General features: G+C 40.4%; 1 protein-coding gene across 2 annotated transcripts in view; it reads left to right on the top strand.

The window, feature by feature from the left end:
* The first annotated feature begins 279 nt into the window (after window positions 1-279).
* Window positions 280-17,067, top strand: part of LOC138045228 (endoplasmic reticulum aminopeptidase 1-like) — a 20,342-nt gene continuing 3,554 nt past the window's right edge. Inside the window, exons 1-16 of one of the 2 annotated variants that reach the window (XM_068891650.1) lie at window positions 280-386; window positions 601-1,342; window positions 1,670-1,943; window positions 2,345-2,465; window positions 3,053-3,321; window positions 4,415-4,549; window positions 6,268-6,333; window positions 6,533-6,598; window positions 7,519-7,706; window positions 9,632-9,714; window positions 10,719-10,849; window positions 11,132-11,187; window positions 11,348-11,495; window positions 13,218-13,291; window positions 14,358-14,459; window positions 15,486-15,659. In XM_068891650.1, coding sequence (XP_068747751.1) covers window positions 684-1,342; window positions 1,670-1,943; window positions 2,345-2,465; window positions 3,053-3,321; window positions 4,415-4,549; window positions 6,268-6,333; window positions 6,533-6,598; window positions 7,519-7,706; window positions 9,632-9,714; window positions 10,719-10,849; window positions 11,132-11,187; window positions 11,348-11,495; window positions 13,218-13,291; window positions 14,358-14,459; window positions 15,486-15,659 — 2,546 coding nt within the window. In that variant the 5' untranslated portion in view covers window positions 280-386; window positions 601-683. Of the gene's footprint in view, window positions 387-546; window positions 1,343-1,669; window positions 1,944-2,344; window positions 2,466-3,052; window positions 3,322-4,414; window positions 4,550-6,267; window positions 6,334-6,532; window positions 6,599-7,518; window positions 7,707-9,631; window positions 9,715-10,718; window positions 10,850-11,131; window positions 11,188-11,347; window positions 11,496-13,217; window positions 13,292-14,357; window positions 14,460-15,485; window positions 15,660-17,067 lie in introns of those variants that run through there. The other variant, XM_068891651.1, reaches the window with a different exon arrangement.

The following is a 17,067-nucleotide window of genomic DNA, read 5'->3' as shown; positions in this document are numbered from 1 at the left end:
CTATGTACTCAGCACCTGGTGTATCCAACATTTACATCCCTGAAGATTTTTTTTTGGTACATAAAAGTTAGCGTCAGCTTTTCACCACATTTATTTGTGACGATGAATCAGAGAATCGGGCAAACACGTGAAATAAAATTTGGCACAAAAATGGCTCTCAGTTGAGGACGGAGACTCTGCCCTAAATATTTTTGCCAGATGATCGCAGCTCTCATCGCGAATGTGCAAATACTTTGGCCACCCGCCGGAACCTGCCCCTTTCTTTCTTTACTGTTTTATGTCACTTAAACCGTGGAAAACGCAAATCTTATTCCAAACAAAACGCTTAAAAGACCAAAATTCCGTAAGCTTGGATTGAGATTCCCTGGAACCTGTGGTTAACAGAGGTAAGACCCCATATACCCTGTTAATATTAGAACTGACATACATTTGACCTCTAACCGTAACCATGTCCTCATTTATTACTTGTAATATTAGTGGCGTAACAAGGTATGTTTGACAATCGTTGTAAATATTTCCTATAGATTTCAAAATAACCGCATGATCTTATGACTACAATGACAGTTTGGAATAAATTCAATCTCCCTTTTTTATTTGCAGAAAACGATTAGACTTTTACAATTAGTCCTTGGTTGATAAAACAAACGGCCGTAAGTTAATCTCTGTTTAAACGTCCAACTATAATGCGAGATCGAAGATACCGAGCGGCCCCAATGGAAGATGAAGACGAACGTCCATCTTCTTACTCGAAATCACGAGTAACCTATCATGGGAACAGATTGTGTAGCGGAAAAATTTGCGCCATATTCTTGACCTTATCCATCGCCCTTGGAGCTATAGTCCTTTTTGTTTTTACTGCTTTCTTTCACGCGTCCGACAGCGAGATTGAATTCTATCGTCGGGCCATGAAATATATCACCGGAGATCGCTTCGCCCGCTCAGAAAATAACAATGAAAAGAATTTCCCGCACAAAGAAATTCTTCTTCCCAAGAACATTTCACCAGAGAGGTACCAAGTTTACCTTCATCCAAATTTGACCACTTTCGATTTTCACGGAGGAGTGAAGATTGACATTGTTTGCAAAAAAGCAACAAGGAATATCCTTCTTCACGTCAAGAAATTAAATATCACGAGTTACGGAGTACAGGATTCGCACGGAAATCATTTGCCAGTATTGCAAGTCGCGCAGAGCAAGAAACTTGAGCAGTACTTAGTGGAGATGAGAGACGAACTGAAGAAAGGAGAGAAATATACGGTAAAGTTTGATTTCAATGGCCATCTATCGAATACAATGGCGGGATTTTACAAGAGCTCATACAAGACAAAGAACGGAAAAATGAAGTAAGGCATACAAGACATTCATTTTTGTCTTAATTACAAGTAATTTGATACCTAACTTTATAGTAACCTCGTGAATTTCTAAAACACAACTTTTCAACCATGATGAGAGACCAATAAGAATCGTTGAATTTCCGAATCATATTACTTTTGTAGCCCAACCCAAAAATAGTTGCAAGCCAAAGATTTGGCTGACGTCAGGGGATATAAAGTTCTCTTCCCATGGAAGATATATTTATGAACTTATATTTCATGTATTTGAGCTGCTGCTGAATGATTGAATGAATGAAAAAAATGTTTGAAATTGTAATAAAATTTCCTTTGAACAAGGCACATGGCAACAACACAATTCGAAGCCACAGACGCCCGAGCTGCTTTTCCTTGTTTTGACGAACCAGAATTCAAAGCCCAGTTCATTGTGACACTGGTACACCAGCCAGATTACAAAGCTCTCTCCAACATGCCTGTTGCTAAGACTGTGACCCGCAGTGATGGATTCGTAGAAAGCCATTTTAAGGAAAGTGTAAAGATGAGCACGTATCTTCTGGCCTTCATCGTGTGTGATTTTGCCTACAAGGAGTCCCACACCCACAGGGGAAATAGGGTATGTACGGATGCATGCGCGGTGTACTAATAACCAATCTTTCCAGCGTAGACAGGAGTAAGTCCAACTCGACTAGAAAAAAACTTATTTGGAAATAACTAATACATTTTTGAGAACCGTGATCAAAGGAAGCGTAAATTGCTCAACTCAAGGATACAATTCAAGTTGAAGAGAAAGGGCTAGTGGACATATCGTGACATTTTACACACACAGCTTGTCTGATAATCGTGTAATTTCTTTTCCGTTGGACATTCTTTTCAGGTTATTGTCAGAAAATATAAAACACATTGTCATTTGCATCAGTAGTTTAGGCAGCAGTTTACAACTGATCGATAAAGATGACAGTATTCTCACTGAAACTTTTTGTGCTACTGTATCAGTAAGTTTACGTTTTTATTTAGATTCGAGTTTGGTCAAGAAAAGATGCCATTAACAGCACAGACCTTGCCCTGAGCGTAGCCGAAAATGTTTTGAATTATTATGAAAAGTTCTTCAATATTCCATATCCACTTCCCAAAATAGGTAAGGTGATAAAGTAATTATTTTGCATGGTCATAAGCTATAAGGCAAGCTTTTCCTGGGTTTATCTATATCTACCAAAACAGATTTTCGACATGAGTACGGTTAATCAATTTAAGTGTGATTGTGGGTCTATTACTTGTGCATTGCATTGTGGGCTGCATTCTGCAGAACAATGTAACCAATGTAATTGGTTACCTACTGCTGCGGCAAAACTGATTAAGTAAAAAGTGATTTTGTTGTATTTGAACGCAAACTGTAACTAAAGGGTCAATAAAAAGAAATATACTTTCGGATTCACACTTCAACTTCTCTTCACGTTTCCACTGAGATTCGCGTAATGCAACTCAATTCCACGCAGTTATACTTACTTCTTCTGTTACTTCTTGGATAGGAGGGAGGGGTGGGTGAAGAAGGAAGCGTAAAGTACAAGCTAAGCTAAGCGCTTAGGATAGCAATACGACCAACCCTGGTTCGTTTACTGGATCACGGTCTCCGTCCTTTTTGATTGGCTAAAGTAATTAATTTGGTTTCGGTTTTACGACACGCGATTAAAACTCGCTTTAAAACGAGTGTTTTGTTATTAACAGATCTAGTTGCCGTACCTGACTTTGCTGCTGGCGCCATGGAAAACTGGGGAATACTCACATTCAGGGAAACGTACTTGCTTAGTGACTCGGCCTCCTCTACTGCCGCTGACAAGCAGGATGTAGCCATCGTGGTCTCTCACGAGCTTGCGCATCAATGGTTTGGGAATCTGGTGACCATGAAGTGGTGGAATGATTTGTGGCTAAATGAAGGCTTTGCAAACTATGTGGAATACATCGGAACTGACCACTTCAGAAAAGACTGGAGAGTTGTAAGTATGCTTTCATAAAAGGAGATTTTGAAAGATTCCTAGGGCATGCGTGGTCGAAATCGTTTTATTTTACTAACGAGGCCAGATGTAGCCCTAACAATGTTTTGCTTTAATTGCCTTTAAAGTTTCCACATAAAATGGTAATGCATGACAAATGAACAAACAGCAAACCCTTACGTTGGTTTGACTAGACCACTACAAAGTAGTCTTCGTGGTAAAACTGTGCAGCCCCCTAAATAATAAATTATTTTGATGAGGTCTAAAGAATTTGTTACACCTCCCAACTCAAATGCATTTCCTGATTGGAGGAGAACGTATAACGTGCCATGAGTCAAAACTCACTAACTTTATTCACTAACTCCCTAGGGAGTCAAACAAACATCAACAACTTCAAGTTTCGACTCGCACGTGATCAGGTTGTGCACCTTGAAAGCGCGTCAAGAAAAAAATAACTTCCCTGCAGCTAAAAGCTTTCAAACAAGACCCGAAGAAGAAATTCCACAGCTTCTTCGTGTCTGCAGTTCTAAATCTCTACTGAAAAGGCCACCGAAAATACCGTGAAAACGTTGAAAAATGTCATTGAGGGAGGGTCTCGGGAAAACAAAACTCAGGCTAGTCATTAAGTGCTTTTATGATATGGCTACTGTGTCTGACCGATATAACGCGCGCTCTGATTGGCTAAGAGCAGCTAAGCGCCAGGGCATTATTCTACCGTAATGCCCACAGGCCGATTATGAATTATGCAAATTAGTTTTTTTCCTTCCTTAGAACCGTTCTGTCAGCCATATAATAAAAAAGTTAATTAACTTCGACCGTTCGGTCGTTACAACAATATCTCAAACCTCGGTCTAGCTGTCATTGACCTCGCTATCGCTCGGTCAATACGGCAAGGCCTCAGTTTGAGATTTTGCTGTGGCGACCTCACTGTCGGTTATTAAGTAGTTAATAACAACAAGTTATCGCGTCTGTGCATCTTGCTTGTGGTTATGCTTGCCTTTAATAATGTGAAAACAGCTTTTGGTGAGCTCTAAACGATTTCTTGTTCTTACTTGAAATATATTTTCTTATCTTTAATGCTCTTCTGACATTGCAGCTTGAACAATTTGTAGCACACACACTGCAGACGGCTCTATCTTCTGATAGTATGGAGAATACTCATCCGATCTCTGTCCCGGTCCATAACCCCTCTCAAATCACTGAAATTTTCGACAGCATCTCTTACGACAAGGTAAAGTAGAAAATAATGGGTTGATTAATTCAGCCAGGTGTGTGTATCGCGCGTTACGATGGACTTGGGCAGTTTGGAGACTATGTACTTATTGACTGAGTGGGAGGGCCGGACGGGAAAATATTTGGCCCGAGGTCATGGCGTACGGACCGAGCGCCATGACCGAGGGCCAAATATTTTCCCGTCCGGCCCGACCTAACTCAGTCAATAAGCATTTTATCATATGACCACCGCGCTTTTCCTGTTTTTTTTTTTTCGGGTAACAAAATTCGGAATGTTCACTTACGTCCCTCATTTTGACCGAAAAGTTGTTTTAGATCGCATCTCTCGCGAGCGCTTTCATTGCAAAACTATTGAGAAAATCCCCGTATGAGGGCCGTACGCGATCCTAGCAAGGCCGGACGGCTTTTTCCGGCCCTGCTCGCGCCATCGCGTACGGCCCTCATACGGGGATTTTCTCAATAGTTTTGCAATGAAAGCGCGCGCGGGGCCGTACGGGTCATATGATAACACTTCATATCAAGAAGCTACAGAGCATTTGCAAATGACGTCATGGCGGCCATGTTGGTGTTCCGAAACAAAGGAATGGTTGCCATGATGGTGTACCAAACTAATCTTCCGGGAATGGAACTCCAATTTTATGCAAATACTTTCCTTTGTTTTAGTAATCCAGTATGGCTGCTGGTCACGTGAGTGAAAACGATCTATAGTTGTTCCGGGCGAAAGCTCACTGATGATCGGCATAACGTGAAAGCAGCATGCTTAAGAGTGAAACCACCCCCTGTTGTATGTGTCAGATGGTAGTATAGTGGCTAGAGCAATCGCCTCCCAGCGATGCGGACAAAATTTGCATCCTGGCTGTTGCTTTTGTTCGATTTTGTGCTGGTCACGATAAAACGCCTCAGGTTTTTTTCCATGTTCTTCCCGCAGTTTTCACCCCTCACCAAATATCAGAATCAACGATTTTGCATATTCCATCTCTGAGGGTCGTAAGGCAGAATATCCCAAGGTGGGGTACCCCTTTCCCCTCAACAATCCCCTGCCCTTGTCCCACACTAAGGGCGCTTTCCTTTTGTTAGAACTGGTGGGCCAGACCCGTCAGTTTGCAAAGAAAATCATGTGCAGCAGGTTGAAGGAACACTTGCATGATAATCCCTCGCATACTTCTGGACGAGAGTATGTCATCCTCGAAATATGTTAATTTGAAGGCGTAGTAGTGTCAATCCTTCCAAATGCCCGATCTGGCCGGTCAGTTCTGTAAAATATTGAAACCGTCCTAATAATAAGTCTTTGGTTCGCTGAAATCTGTCCCCTTCAAAGGCACTATTTCTGAGGCTCTTAAAAAGTGGAAAAACTGGTCGTAATTTGATCTACGACCCTGCAAGGAAGGGGAATGGGCTTAACACCGGGTTGATGTCACATACTGCTTTGCATTGTGATAATTCTTTGAAAACAGCGATCCAAAGTAATTTGTGACGTCAACGCGGTATCGAACCCATTCCTTTCCATTGCTTTGTCATTGATCAAAGTTTGACCACTTTTCCCGTCTTTCAAAGCGATTACAAAGTAGGTTTCAATAGAAAAGGTTCTAGAAACAAGATAATATATTTGGGACGATTTCGGAGAGTAAGTAAAGTGGAAAAGTTCAAAGCACGAGCTATTAAATAAGTAATATTATCCTGAGAAGGCCTATTAATATTATTTTCACCTTTCTACAGGGTTCCTCAGTTATTCGTATGCTGCGAAGCTTCATTGGGGACAAAAAGTTCCAAAAGGGCTTGGAGGTAAATAAATAAATATATATATATATATAAATAAATTCGTTTATTTAACACTCTCGCAGTCAAGGACTGAATTACAGTGTTGGTCAGACCAATACATAGTACAATTAAACGTACAGTAGTATATGGTTTCTGAGACCTTAAAAAGAAACGTGGAAAGATTGGATTTATTCTCACCTGTCATCTTGCTCCTACCTTTCAGCTTTATCTGAATAATCACAAATACGGGAATGCAGAAGCGGATGATTTATGGAAAGCTTTGAGTCAGGTAAGTCAAGCTCTTATTGTGAGCAGCCTCTCTTGGAGCGGGCTACGATGGGTCGTTTGAGAGCAACTTGAATAGTTACCACAGGTAGTTGCTAGGGAAACAGATAAAATGGTGAATCTTCAAATGCTGGATGACGCCCAAAACAAGCCAATGAGAGATCTATAGTTTGTGTCAATCAACATAGCGGCCATGGCGTAGAGTCGTGCAAACCACCTAATCAGTTGGACGCGATCTGAACCGAACTAATGGTCAACTGAAAATCTGATAATAAACATTTAACCCTAAACACTGCAATGCCGTGTAACCATCTATGCATTGCGTTGAATCAACACCGAAACAGTGATAAGCATAAACACACTACTATTACTGAGGCTCGTTGTGTTTTAGCTACGGTGCACTGGCGAGGGCCAACAAGCCCGAAACAGGTGTCTTCGCCTGCTTTCTAGTTTGAGCGCTGATCATGCTAGGTTTGGCAGACCATAGTTCCATTTTGAATAGAATGCCTTCTTGAACGCTATTTAAACTGTCCGAACAGTGGTGTGTTTATGCTTATCACTGTTTGGGTTGATCCAACGCAATGCATAGATCGTCACACGGTATTGCAACACCAATGAAAAGGATAAGAGGACTCAGTATAGAATTGAAAGAAATTAAGTTTATAAAACGCCAGCGCGTGAGGTAAAATTTCTTATTTCCCCTACCAACTTATTAATGCCCCATGCAGTTTGTCCTTTGGTAGGGAGAAGCAGTGCTAAAATTTTCATGATCCTTTATATTATAAATTTATCTGACACTTTTTTTCCCTACATAAAAATAAATGGCCCTCCCCATATTTATACTTCCCACCCTCTAAATAGTGAATTGTCTCTGGCAGTTTGCAACCATTAGCCTGAGAATACGTTTTCGCCCTCCTCAACCAGGTATGCAAAGATCTCGATGTCAAAGCCATTATGGACACCTGGATAAAGCAGAAAGGCTACCCAGTTGTTTACATAGAAGACAGCAATGTACAAGCCAGAGACGGTTCAAGGAGACTGGTAGCCAGCCAGAAACGATTCTTGAGAGACGTCAAGCAAGGATCAAGGAAATACGACGACGAATCCAAAGGGTATGTTAGAACAGAAGCGAGAGCAAAGCCGAGTCCCAGATTACTAGGCTGAACTTTCCTATCTTGAATTGTGACGTCAATTGTCGCTAAATTACAACCGGTCCCAAAGCTCGACGTTATATGGCGTGTGAAGGCCTTGGGACGAAGATGGGGACTGCGCGAATCGCAATAACATCACCAACTCGTCTTAATGCCAGGTAAACGGCCATCCCGTCAGGCATTACATAAAACATTCGACTAACCTATTACCATATATGTGATCGCATGTTGCAAGTCGAGTTGCCCAAATTGTTAGTTAGCTCAAATTATTAGCTATTGGCGATAACCTTAAACTGCGAGCAGTCTTTATCTTTTGCTCGAAAATCCGCCGAGAACGCGAAAGTTGCGAGTCCGCGCTAATATAAAATCGTGGCTTGCGGCCTCGCCGATCGCATATCACCTCGTTCGCTTGTTTTGTGTTCTCGGCAGATAGACCAATTCGGCTAACTCAGTGTTGTACCCAATTCAAATCTTTTGGGAATAAAACGTTTTGTTCCAAGTATTACCATATCATTTAAATGTGAATGCTACATTATCATGCAAATGCAATACACAAAGCATCTTAACCCCTAGAGATTTGAATTGGGTACAACAATGAGTTACCCGAATTGGTCTATTTTCGAGAGAAAGAGACTGCTAGCCTTGGTTAACTACTACGACAACCTTAAAATTTGATAGGATTTAAAGAAGGCATTAATAATAATTGAAGGCAAGAAATTACAGACATGTAGTAACTGTTATTAGGTCGTCACCCCCTTCGATGAATCCCAACCACTTGTGTTACGCCTAATTAGAATTCCGTATGTAAAGCGAGCAAAGATAATTTACATTTTGATAATTAGAGTTAACAAGTTGTTTTCCTTTTTCTCGTCGCGTTGTTTTCTAAAAGAAATAGAAAACATGTGCGCCTACGGCTCGTGTTCCCACAGCATTTCTCATTCTCCCAAATTTTCACTCGTGTTTCTATAACTCGATAGAAACACGGTACATGTTTTCTATTTCTTAATTATAACATGGCTGGTGTTTCTGGCCGATATAACGTGCGCTGTGATTGGCTAAGAGCAGCTAAGCGCTGGGCATCATTCTCCCGTAATGCCCATGGGCCGAGTATGGATTATTCAAATTAGCTTTTCTTCTTTTGAACCGTTCTGTTAGTCATATAATAAACAACTTAATAACCTTGACCGTTCGGTCGTTACAGGAAAATCTCAAACCTCGGCCTAGCTGAATTGACCGAGTGACATACGGCAAGGCCTCAGTTTGAGATTTTGCTCTAACGACCACACTCTCGGTTACTAAGTAGTTAGTATCGGAGAGGTTCTGTATAGGACATTTGCATGATGATACCATTTGACTACAAGTACCAGAATCCTTCAGGTTTTCCTTTTCTCATGCTAATTAGAGGTATTGTTATTTTTACCCCACTGGGAATACAAAATTTAAATAAGAAAAGAAAAACAAACTGAATTCTGGTAGTTGTAGTCAAATGACGCCATCGTGAAAGTTGCCTATTGATTAAAGTTATGTTGTCTGTGTCTGGTAGATTAATTACTTCACGCTAGGCGACTAATTTTCTCACGTATGGGGAAGATATCATTGACGTCACCTGTTGTTATCAATGTGCCAACCAGAGCCTCATTGGTTGTTGAAACAAAGGGTCTTTTCTTCCTGTGGTTCGCGCATTTATAAAATAACAAAAACAATGTTTGTAAACAGATATCTTTCCTATACGTAGACACGAGTCTCTCGTTCACTTGAAGAAACAACGGCGGGATTAAATTTGACAAAGCAATTCGCTATGGATTATTACGTCATCATAACAAACGCAGCTGCGCTTTGATTAACTTCGGTCTCTGAAGCAATCATTTCGTTCCATCTTTCAACAGTTACAAATGGCAAGTGCCGCTGACATTTGTCACCTCGCGCAAACCTCACAAGGCGCACACCATATGGATGACAAATGATCAGGGTGAGAAAGCGTGTACAGGGAAGCGATGTAGTATTAAAAGGGGTTTCTTAGCAACAGGGGAAAACTTGTTGTGTTCACAAGAAAAAGAGAAGAATGGTGACAGGATTGAAGGGCAAGCTTTTTATAAAAATATACTACAAATGAAAGATTTTGAGACAGCGTTAGGCTGTCTGGAGAGACAGGGTTGGCGCGGAAGTAAGAGCGCTTGTCTTTCAAGTAATGAGTCGAAGATTCGATTAGCTTGAAATGTGCTTGGCTCCGAAAACATTTCTTTCTTTATGCTTTACTTTTATTTGATTTGCAGTCAACCCAAATTAATGGAGTACTGTATTTAGCTTGAGACTTGTTTCGATTTACGATTATTGTTTTTTCATGTGATGTCGTATGAATGAAAAATCTGTATGCGGGGGTATTCGTACTGGCGAGCCACAGACGATCCTATTCAGATATCTCTACTGGTTTCCGCATCTTGAAAAGAATTTGTAAAATGCAGCTTAATACAGACACTTCCACCTTTTTAGGTATCTTGGACAACCCCCCTAACAATGGTGTTTCTTTTTTATCGACTTACTTTTTTCCGTTTCCAACATTGAACGGGGGACAGGGGAGTGCAAGTGGACAATTTCCAGTAAAGATCATTTTGTCCTAATTGTGGTGTATGGAATACGGTGTCCGAAATTTAGGTGTAGAAAACTATCAAGAGTTGCGATTGAGCTTTATCGGGATTTACAAGGAAAGGATTTAAGGGGAAAGGAAGGAACCTTTGTGTCTAATCTTCTATAGCGCTGGAGCACTTATTGGGGAAATTAACAAATCAACGCAAATCAAATCAAATTTCAGTTTTTGAGGAGAGGGGAAAACCGGAGCACCCGGATAAAAGCCTCTCGGTGCAGAGTGGAGAACGAGTGCTCTCACCACTGTGCCATCCCATAATATGTGACGTGAATATTTCGTTCCTGTTGTGTTTCACCCTCATGAATTCTCTATGAATTTCTTAATAACAGTTCAAATTCCGGTTGGAAGGAGAAAGTATCGTTGGATCAAGGCAAATGTTGGTCAGACGGGATTTTACCGAGTAAACTATGAGAAGAAGAACTGGGACAGATTGATAAAGCAACTTAAAACCAACCACAAGGTAAGACAATTGTTTGAGCTCCTCCTTTTTCAACTGTATACAGTGTTTTGACTCACTTGATCACTTGACCTTGTTTTTCTACCGAAACAAAAGAAGGCGTTTGCATGATAATGGAGCTCAATTCCCGGAGGATTGGTTAGGAACACCATCATGACCGCCGTTCCATTGTTTAGGAACACTAACATGGCCGTTTTGACTTCACGTGAAAATAATCTATAGCGACCTGCAAGTACGCAAAGGGAAGTCGGTTTGTTCATTAACGTCTGTGCATACCATTGTTAGGTTTTCGCATCCGTGGATAGAAGCGGGCTGATTGACGACGCGTTCAATTTGGCAAGGTAAGCCGTATAGCGAGACATGATCGCTGGTGCAAAAACCCCAACCTCGTTCCCAGGGCTTTTCACCGCCGAGAGTGGAAACGAGGTTGCAAAAATACCGTTGTGAGCCGAAATGCGGTAAGCCTCTCAAGTACGATATATTTTGTGTATGTTAACACAGGGCTGGTCAACTAGGCATGTCCACTGCACTCGGCCTGACCGACTACTTGGACAAAGAGAGGGAATATATCCCATGGTCCTCTGCCCTCAGTCATTTGGGTTTCATTGGTTCTATGCTGAGCATGCGGCCTTCATTCGGGAACTACAGAGTGAGTCCATTGATTATAGATTGAAATAATCCTCATTCTAATACAGTGGTTAACTTAAGAGACCTATTTGGATTCTTAAAACAATCGGTATCGTTTTAAAGGAAACCTCCACGAAAGCAAGGCAATAACTTTGAACCACAGAACAAAATGTTTACAATTAAAATCCAATAACAGCGTTTGCATCTAAAATAAATGAATTTTAAAAACGCTTTTTTTGCTTTCTCCGCCATCTTGAATAATTGCGACGTGTCGTCAGTTCCCCTATTGTTTCATGTTTTATAACAAAAACTCTGTGTGAAAACAATAGACCAATTTCGATATATTAAAAAGACATCATCTCGAGGCTCTGGGGAATAAATATAAGGATTCCCCAGAGCCTCGAGAAACGTCACGATTATTCAAGATGGCGGCGCCCGCGAAATTCAAGATGGCGGCGCCCGGATTCTAAAATTCTTTTCTTTTCGATCCTTTTTGGAGAAAATTGTCGAGCAAATTTGATTACAAACATTATTTTGCAATTGCAGAAGTTAATGTAATGGCCACAGGAGGTGTCGTGGTGCAGTGGTTAGGGCGTTAGGTTTGCATGCTGTTGCCTCGGGTTCAAATCCCGTTCTATGCTCTGGTTTGGATTTGTTTCCGGTTGTCCCGGATTCAACTCTACCACGCTTTGTAAATAGCCAACTAGTTGCCTCCTGCCAGTTGGGGTTCTTAATCATGTTTCTGTTAAGTTTGAGTTGTTTCTTTCAAATTATTTAAAGTGGGGTGCCTGTGAACTAGCTTGATAGCTAAGCGCACTTCCACTATGAACAAAGCATCAACATTTTTTTACATTTTGTTAGGTTTAAACTTATACATTGGTCGGAGTAGAAGTTCTCTTTAAGGCTGAAGGGAAAACCCTTAAGAATCACTACTTTTATCACGTTTTCTGTTGAATAGAACAATACTCGGATTATTCAGTGCTTAAAAGAAAAAAAAAACAAAATTGTTTATTTGCCCAATCACAGCAGACCCTGACAGTCAAATTAGCCAATCAAAAAGCAAAGGAAATTACTGCACCCGGTTCCAAGCGCGGGAAAACACGCTTTCATATCTGATTGGTTGTGAAGGTGGTGAGAAATTTCCAAGCCAATTATTGTTGAAAAAGATTCGGCCATTTTTGTGACGTAAAAAGTTACCGTGGCAACAGGAAAGCCCTGCAAAAACACCCCATATTTTTCGGCTTCACCTGCTCATATCTCAAAAACAAACTTGGTAATCCCCACTTTTTTATTTGTGAAATGTAATCAGCACACCAGATTGAAACTTTCTGCAAAGTTTAAAAAATTCTGTGGAGCGGATTCAGAGGCATGCATCTTAAATAATTGAAAATTTAAGGTAGCTCTGAAACTTTGCAGAGCGTTTCATCTTGGCCTACTGATCACCTTTGTGCAATTAAAAAATGGGGTCATGTAGTTCGTTTTTCAGATATGAGCAACTAAAGCCAAAATATAGGGTGTTTTTGCAAGGCTTTCCTGTTGCCATGGTAACTTTTTACGTCACAAAAATGACTGCATCTTGTTTACAATTAGCATTAATTGATGTTTCACATGGTACCATAACATTGCTGTTACGTGATAAAGTGTTGTAGTGTCAATCCTTCTCAGTAATAACAAAGTCTCTTGAAAGTGTTGAAAATGGTTTGAGTCACCTTAAAGGAAAAATTGTTTCTTTTTCGGTCAACAGAAATACATCGTAAAGAAAGTGAAACCGCTCGAAAAATATGTTGGATGGGAAAGCGAAGGAGATATCTTGAAGATGTGAGAAATTAATCCTTTAATTTTTAGCTAGATGTAATGATACGATACTTGCAATTACCCGATCAATTTACGTGGAATGCCTGTGGCAAACCACGTTACAAATGGAGTTTCATTGTCATTGCAGCGCTTATGGTAATTAGCCATGTGATTGTTATTGTCAGTAAAGTTAAGCACTGTTGGGCGGGGTTTCTACTCTATTCTGTGATCGCGGAGAATTCCTCTTGATGTTAACTCATGCACTTTGCTCTAATCTATTACTCCACAATATAACAAGTCTTTTTCAGTCGGCAGATGTCCCTGCGAAATATGGCTATAATGCCAATTTATGAAAAAAAACAATTTTAAAGGCTTGAAAATGAGCCTTTCCAACCCTTATGAGCCTGACGTGCGCAAAAGCAAAATCCTGCATATGAACTTCATAAAAAAAACATCATCTTGGTGTTTACCGAGGATCTATAGGATTTAGGTCTCAGCATTGATTTAAAAAAAGGCACCCTTTCAGTGATTACTTTGAGTGTTTTGGAAATATTCAGTACCTTGCATCGTGCATGTAAAGACGAGGTTACTTCATGTAATTCACGCCAAAGGGACGGGTGGTTTGGGTGGAAGGCACGTAGTGGTCTTATGCAGTTTCTTTGTTGCGTGACACTAATAAATTGTGTCACGAAATTTGGCCAAATCCAGCGACTGGTAACCAAATCAAGCAAAACGTAAAAATCACTACTTAAAATAAGGAATGAATGGTTGACTAAAACAGCAAATGCAAAGGGACGAAGGGATAGGCATGAAGAAAAAAGATTACAATGGATTGGAAGTACAGCCTACCAGTTTTTGAAAGTTTATCTCTGTTGTTTGTAACTGAAATTATGAATGCTCGACAGACTTTTTGTGTTCCGAAGCTCTGATTTGTTTTGTTTCAAAGTAATTTCAGGGTTAACTTACGCTGAGTTGCATAGCGAGTAGGGGAGAATAATTGGTAAAACTACACACAATGAGGTGACTTGCTGGGACATAGCCCGTTCAAAAGTTGATGCCACTTATTACTCCGGCCATTAATTCATTGCAGGTATTTGCGAAATAACGTGCTGTCAACCCTTGCCAGTCATGGAGATGCGCACGCAGTCAACTACAGTTTGACCGGCTTTAGAATGTGGATGAAGAACCAGAGGTATTGTTTGATGCTTTCTTTTCTTTCTAGCAAGAGCTTGTATGTAAGTATAACACAGTAGTATGTGAACTGCAATTAACGTAAAATGTCAAGTTCATTAAGGGTCAAAATGGCCCTGGACTGACACGTTTTGGGCCTGGGCATGAGCTGTAAAGCCAGTTTGCGGCCTCAACAGAAACATAGACTCTAACTTTTACAATATCTCGCCCAACGTCTTACAACAACATTATTTTACATTAAACAAAAATGACAGGGAAAAAGATGGAAAGACGACTTACTATTTGTATCCAGAGGGCTTTCGTCCCTGGCGGTAATTCAGGATTCACATCTTGCCCAGTCTCAGTACTTGTTCTTAAGGGGGCTTCTCATCTTTGTGATTTCTAACACGAAACGAAAGAAAATCGTGATTTAAAAGTAAAGTGCAGAGGACTTTTGGATGTCAGCGCTAACATCAGCTTTATTTTGCTGTTCCTCTTGGAGAGAAGAGTTTACCTTTTCTCATTTCTTTGATTTTGTATCGCATCTGCCAATACCATTTGGCCTTAATTAAACTGGTTTTTAATTGAATGTATCATTAAGTTAACTACTCTACCCAATCACAACAAGAGCAAACAGCGATATGAACAAATCAAAATTCAAAGTAAGAGCGAACAAATAGAAGAGTGCAAATTCGCGATTGGTTTTGGACTCGATTCTCATTGGTCAAGAGAAGAGAGGGAAAGTTACTAAGTGTAGCAAATTGTTAACACCATAACTGACTTGCGAAAGACACTCCATTAAAAACCGCTTTATTTAGCAGGATCGTATCTATCGTTAAGTTAAGTCCAAATGAGTTTGACACCGAATTACAAAGTTTGCAATCAATCAATCAACTTAATTTCCTCACAGCTAATTAGTACAAATTACAACATTAAAAAAAGTCGATGAAAAGCTTCTAACTTCTTATGTACCAACGGTTGAGGGTGAAGAGCAAAGCAACCATTTGGTTTTCTAATGGATCTTTTGCAAATTTCAATCTTTCCACAGCCTCGTGATCTCTCCCCATATTCGAAGTATTGTATACCACACTGCTGTCAAGTTTGGCGGCGTGGAGGAATGGGAATATTTGTGGACTAAGTACGAAAACACAATAGATCCCACTGAAAAATCCCGCATGCTCTACGCTCTCGCAGGAACGAAAGAGCCATGGCTTTTGGAAAGGTTAGCCACCTACTTTCTGTCTTACATTCAAAAGTAATTTACTTATAATTTTCTATTTGCTTCATCACAACAACAAAAATGATTAAGCTGATTTGGTTAGATTTTATCAGAATCATGTTCCCATCTATTTATTTACTAATTTATTTACTTGTTTGTTTAATGGTGGTGGATTTATATACTGCACATTACAATCCCAAGTTCGGCAGCCCCTCGTTGAGGAGGGGCAAAAGATAAACCGCTATCGGGGACCACCAATTGGACCGCGCCCCTTGATACAAACGGTGTGTTGCATAACTGAACAGTTGCCAACTACTAGTTTCAGATTAGAGTACAGTCCAGACTATTCCGCGGGCGCCGTCGTCAACAGAGGTTCCCGTTCTTTTGCTAAATCAACATAATGGCACCATAAAAACGACTCTCTCTCGAAACCAACTGAACAGTCAAACAACGACAGAGCTTTCAGTAGAGCTCGGATAGAGACGCACCGATCACAGTCTTCCTAGCCAAAAACATCATGGCTGAACAGACAGACAAATAACATCACGTTTCTATTGACCAATCGGGTCAAAGACCTCAAATCACTTGACCCTGAGAATGACTTCCTCTCAGGTTGTCGAGGCGTCAGTCAGTGTCACCAACGAGAGTCGTTTTTAGAATTTCCGCTTTCACCCGGACAATCTTCCGTCATCAAGTTTTAGCAAGACTGCATTACCCAAGGGTAAGCGTCCGGTATCAGGAAAGTGTCTTCTTTTAAACAAGTTTTTCGGGAAAATAAACAATAAACCAAATCGGCTAATTCAATGGTGTACCCAATTCAAATCACCCGGGGTTAAGATTCTTTGCGTATTGTATTTGCATTTTAATGTAGCATTCACATTTAAATGATATAGAAATACGTGGAACAAACGTTTTAGTCCCAAAGAGTTTGAATTGGGAAAACATTGAGTTAGCCGATTTGGTCTATTGTTTATTTTTCCAAAAAACTTTGCTTAAAAATAGACAGCAGGGCCCGGTTGTTCAAAAGCCGATTAACGCTAATCCCAGATTAAAAATTAACCAAGAAGTTTATTTCTCTACTTCCAAATGCTGTTCGACGCTGATATTCAGATAAAATTTATATTAGTAGGTGTCGATCTTGAAAAACAAAAATAAGCAAAAGAAACTCTAACCAAAAAGTTGAAAACAGCAAACAAACGTTTACGCTAATCCTGGATTACGTCAATCGGCTTTCAAACAACCGGGCCCAGGCCAATTTGGGTAAATCTTACTCTTGGGCGATGGAAACGTGTTGGTCGTTCATCATCACGTGGCTTATGGTTTATCGCTATCATCCGAGAATACCAAATTGTGTAATCATTTGCAGATGTTATTACCGGCACAACATCTTGTCCTCTATTGTTTAACGCTT

This window comes from Montipora capricornis, chromosome 4 (assembly GCF_036669925.1).
Source record: "Montipora capricornis isolate CH-2021 chromosome 4, ASM3666992v2, whole genome shotgun sequence".
Classification (NCBI taxonomy): domain Eukaryota; kingdom Metazoa; phylum Cnidaria; class Anthozoa; order Scleractinia; family Acroporidae; genus Montipora; species Montipora capricornis.
This window is presented reverse-complemented; position numbering and strand designations above follow the sequence as displayed.